General features: G+C 47.1%; 1 protein-coding gene across 4 annotated transcripts in view; it reads right to left on the bottom strand.

Moving 5' to 3' along the window:
- Positions 1 to 1371: 1371 nt before the first annotated feature.
- Positions 1372 to 4636, bottom strand: part of zgc:172323 (glial fibrillary acidic protein) — a 5299-nt gene continuing 2034 nt past the window's right edge. The window contains exons 4-12 of one of the 4 annotated variants that reach the window (XM_032519419.1): positions 4366 to 4485; positions 4163 to 4258; positions 3946 to 4080; positions 3750 to 3860; positions 3528 to 3638; positions 3305 to 3429; positions 2828 to 3222; positions 1849 to 2785; positions 1372 to 1639 (exon numbers count right to left, since the gene is read on the bottom strand). In XM_032519419.1, the coding sequence (XP_032375310.1) occupies positions 1546 to 1639; positions 1849 to 2785; positions 2828 to 3222; positions 3305 to 3429; positions 3528 to 3638; positions 3750 to 3860; positions 3946 to 4080; positions 4163 to 4258; positions 4366 to 4485 (2124 nt within the window). In that variant the 3' untranslated portion in view covers positions 1372 to 1545. Of the gene's footprint in view, positions 1640 to 1832; positions 2786 to 2827; positions 3223 to 3304; positions 3430 to 3527; positions 3639 to 3749; positions 3861 to 3945; positions 4081 to 4162; positions 4259 to 4365; positions 4486 to 4636 lie in introns of all 4 variants that reach the window. The other 3 variants (XM_032519422.1, XM_032519420.1, XM_032519421.1) reach the window with 3 other exon arrangements.

Below are 4636 nucleotides of genomic sequence, written 5' to 3'. Positions count from 1 at the left end.
ATAATATTATATATATATATATAGATGCTGAAGCTCTATATGCTGAAGCTATGTAAATATGTAATGTAATATAGATCTACATCTATATCATATCATATATATAGATAGCATATATATATATATATATATATAGCCTATATATATATATATTTATAGCCTATATATATATGTATAGCCTATATATATATATATATATGTGTATATATATATGTATATGTATATATATATGATATGATATAGATGTAGAATCATATATTTACATACAGTATATATACACTGATTCTACATCGTTCGGGTTGGATGCACATTAATAATTCGCTGTAGCAAAATGTAATCTATAATGATATGATAACTGTCTCGCGGCTCCTCCTCATTATATCTCCGATTGACAGTTCTAGGTTCCAACTAATTGTCTTGTGCGAGTTCGGGTGGGATGAGCTTGTGGAAATGACGTCCGAGAGGAAATATTACATCAATCTGAAGTCGAAAAAATGATTTATTAAGCACTGATATAATACAGTGAGATGCTGATAATAGAGAGACGCATTGGCTTTAACCATGCCTAATGTAGGCTCATTTAATCTTGCTTGCTTTTTTTTTTTTAAATTAAATTGCTGATTAACTCACAAATCTGGTTGGATACAATTTTTTAACTAATTAGCTGTATTGTATTGTATTGAAGCAATAGCTTAATAATTTGGCAATACATATTTAAATGTGTGCATTTTGATCATCTTAACAAGTAAAAGCAAAATATTTGAGAGTTTCAGAAGAACTCCACTGTAAAATCAAATTAGATTTTATTTTTCAATCAGATGTGTTTTATAATAATAATAATAATGTTATTGCTGCTATGATGTTCCTATCTTTTGTCTTAGGTCCTCTCAGAGGATTGGTGTGTTGCATGTCTCTGCTCTGAGACCCAGAGCGGGACGCTGAGTGTGTTTGGCATCTGCTGGCCACATCCAATCGCTCCCAATCAGCAGCAGGAGGAAAAGGTGTGGATGTGGATGGAATGAGGACAGGAAACGGCTGTGCGCCATCACTCGGCTGCGGGACCCGATCTGACTGACGGATGCCTTCGCCCTCCAGGAAGTGTCAGGGAGACCGCCTGGACCCTCAGGTGACTCTGCCTTTCTCTCTGTTTTTTTGCTGTTCCCTCTTTATCATCACAAGCCCAAGCTATCAAGCTACTCTCTGTTGTGCAAGATTTTCTTTTAGCAGTAACAGTACCACTGAAAAAAGACATCAAATAAAAAAAAAGAAAGACAAGGTACTTGAATGCTGATAGCTTTATTTGCAGCAAGTTGAAAAAAAAGGGAGGGAGTGTAAGGGACCCCACCGTTTAGAGACGGTGTTGAGTGTTAAATGTAAACCCTGTGAGGCATGGGGTCATTCATGGTCTTCTTGTCCAGGGCAAAGGGCGAAGGTCAGTGCCCAGACATGGGCTTCAGTCAGTGCTAAGCTCAGGGGAGGGGGGGGGGGGGGGGGGGGGTGTGGGAGCTTGAAGGCCGAGGGGAGGGGAGGTCACTTGGGAATTCAGCTTCATTCCTCGTCAGAGTCGTCGGCTGCACGGTGATGGTGTAGAGTGTGTTCTTGGTGGTCCATCTCCAGCACGTCGTCCTCATTTTTAACAGTCAAGGGGGGGGGGGGTGAAATGGAGAGGGATGAAATAACCAGATGAAGCTTGTTGGACCTCCAAAAACCTGTATGCTGGCTTTATATGTAACCCTAAGCAGGTTAAGACACTTTAAGTCATTCTTTCAGAATCAAGGGCTTGTCTGATTTAATTTGTATGCAAATAATAATAGAGAAAAAAAGAAAGATGATACCTGATGGTACCTTTACCTAATGAGCACCGTCCTCCTCTCCGTCAGCTCCACAGCCTGCTCCGTGTAGGGGTCGTTGTTGGCGTCGTATCCATCGGATCCATATCCCATCGCGGCACCACTGCTGTCCCCCATTCCACCAATGCGTGACGGTGCAACGCCTACATCACCTTCACCCACCACACCCTCGATTCCTCTACCCCCTCCGATTCCACCACCCATTCCAGCGGGACCCAGACCACGATCTTTACGTCCATCCCCTTTTATGCCTCCACCGATTCCGTCCCCCGTGCCTCCACCGACACCGCTCTTTCCTCCACTGAGACCATTGCCAGCGCTGCCCATGCCACCTGAACCTGCAGTGCCACCACCTGGACCCAATCCAACACCACCCACGCCGCTGTCAACTTTGCCTCCGGTGCCGAACCCCAAATTTCCCCCAACACCCACATCTCCAGCACCAGTGCCCAGACCTCCAGCCCCAGTGCCCAGACCTCCAGCACCAGCGTCCACGCCTCCAGCCCCAGTGCCAAGACCTCCAGCACCAGTGCCCAGACCTTTAGCCCCTGTGCCCAGACCTCCAGCACCAGTGCCCATATCTCCAGCCCCAGTGCCAAGACCTCCAGCACCAGTGCCCAGACCTTTAGCCCCAGTGCCCAGACCTCCAGCCCCAGTGCCAAGACCTCCAGCCCCAGTGCCCATACCTCCAGCCCCAGTGCCCATACCTCCAACACCAGTGCCCATACCTCCAGCCCCAGTGCCCATACCTCCAGCACCAGTGCCCAGACCTCCAGCACCAGTGCCCAGACCTCCAGCACCAGTGCCCAGACCTCCAGCACCAGTGCCCATAACTCCAGCCCCAGTGGCCATACCTCCAGTCCCAGTGCCCAGACCTCTAGCCCCAGCGCCCAGACCTCCAGCCCCAGCGCCCACGCCTCCAGCCCCAGTGCCCAGACCTCGGGCACCAGTGTCTACGCCTCCGGCCCCAGTGCCCAGACCTCCAACTCCAGAGCCCAATCCCCCAAGACCATTACCAGCACTAGCACCAATGCTTCCAGCTCCCAATCCGCCAGCACCACTCATTCCTCTCGCACCTACTCCTCCACCAGTACCCACACCCCCAACTGCCAATCCATGACCCCCACCCATGTCTGCCCCACCTGCCCTACCAGCAGGTCCTCCAGCACCCGTTCTTCCACCCATTCCTCCAGCACCACTGCCTGGACCTGTGCTCATGCCTCCTGCACCCATGCCCCCACCCATTCCACCTGCACCCCCCATGCTGCCTCCACTGAAGCCCATCCCACCACCAATGGCGCTCACGCTGCAGCTGGTGAGAGACAGGGTTTGCATCATGCCAGAGAGCCGCAGGTCCTCTCCTTCGATGAGTTTTCTGTGACAAAAAGAATACATCTATTTAAAAACATGCATTTAAATATATATTTCATGGCACAAAATCCATTTTTTTTCTTCACCTGTATGTTGTAATCTCAATCTCCAGAGCCATCTTGACATTCAGGAGGTCCTGGTACTCGCGCAGGTGCAGTGCAATTTTCTCCTTGTAGGATTTCAGCTCAAACTGCAGGGCCTCAATCCGAGCCTATTAGGTTAACAGAGCCATACAATTACTTTATGAAGGAATTATTGTGGTAGCTTTGAGTCTGCATGCGTGAGAGTAGGCGTATAGCCTTTCTTTACCTGAAGGTCTTCCAGTTCCTTCTTGTGTCTTTCTTGTGTCTCTCGGATCTGGGCCTCAAGAGCTTCGTTCTTGCTCCTCAGGGCATCCAATTCGCGGTCTTTGCTTTGGATCTGGTATAGATGGAGATATTTTGATTTTTTGATATTTTGATGATTAGTCATTATATACATTCAATATCAACTGTCAATAGAGCCTCATTTATTCATTCTTTTGACACTCACATCCTTTTTGGCACCGGCTATGTCATTCCTGATGCTTCGAACCTTATCCACATGTCTTGACGTCTTACTGGTCAACCCTTCAAACTTGTTTTTGTACCAAGAATCCATCTCCTAAAAATAAGGGGTGAAAAACTCAGATGACTGTAATGTAAAACACAAAGAATTTGACTTCAGACCGGATGGGTGACCATTGGACCTGGAGGTTTTTGGCAGCGATGTCGTCATACTGGGTCTGGATTTGTTTCAAAGCGGCTGCCAGGTCAGGGAGGGTGAACGCGCTCTGAGCCGACACATGCGCCGAGTAGATCTGTTTCATGAGCTCATCAATTTCCTGGAATAAAGGAAGAAAGATATAGATCTTTAGTGGTAAAAACAAACAAAATATGCGATTATCACGTTAAGATGTTATTCACCTGTTGATGGACTCGTTTTAGGAATTCAATTTCAACTTCCAGCTGCTCCAGCTTCTTCTCCAAGGCAATGCGCGAGGAGGTGGCTTTGTCAACATCCTGAGGAACACACACACACACACACACAACCATTATTATCACATGGGATTGGGACTGTAAATTACTCTGATGAGGCCAGAGATATTCGATAATGAAATGCCACCTACTGGACGGAAGGCTTCGATTTCTAACTCAGCTTTCCTCCTCAGCTCCACTGCCTCCTCATATTTGATTTTGATTGCCTCCAGTTGGGCAGCTGTAGACTTATTAGCCGCCAAGGAAATGTCCTACAACCCAGAAACCAGAAGTAATATGATTGTCCATTAGACCTGGAGTGTGCAAGGATGACTTGAAAATGTAGATCAGACACTTTTGCATTTTACATCTTAACATGTGTGTGTGTGTCTGTGTGTGTCTGTGTGTGTGTGTGTGTGTGTG

Source organism: Etheostoma spectabile, chromosome 6 (genome assembly GCF_008692095.1).
Source record: "Etheostoma spectabile isolate EspeVRDwgs_2016 chromosome 6, UIUC_Espe_1.0, whole genome shotgun sequence".
NCBI lineage: Eukaryota > Metazoa > Chordata > Actinopteri > Perciformes > Percidae > Etheostoma > Etheostoma spectabile.
The sequence above is the reverse complement of the archived record's forward strand: the minus strand, read 5'-3'. Positions and strand labels throughout refer to the sequence as shown.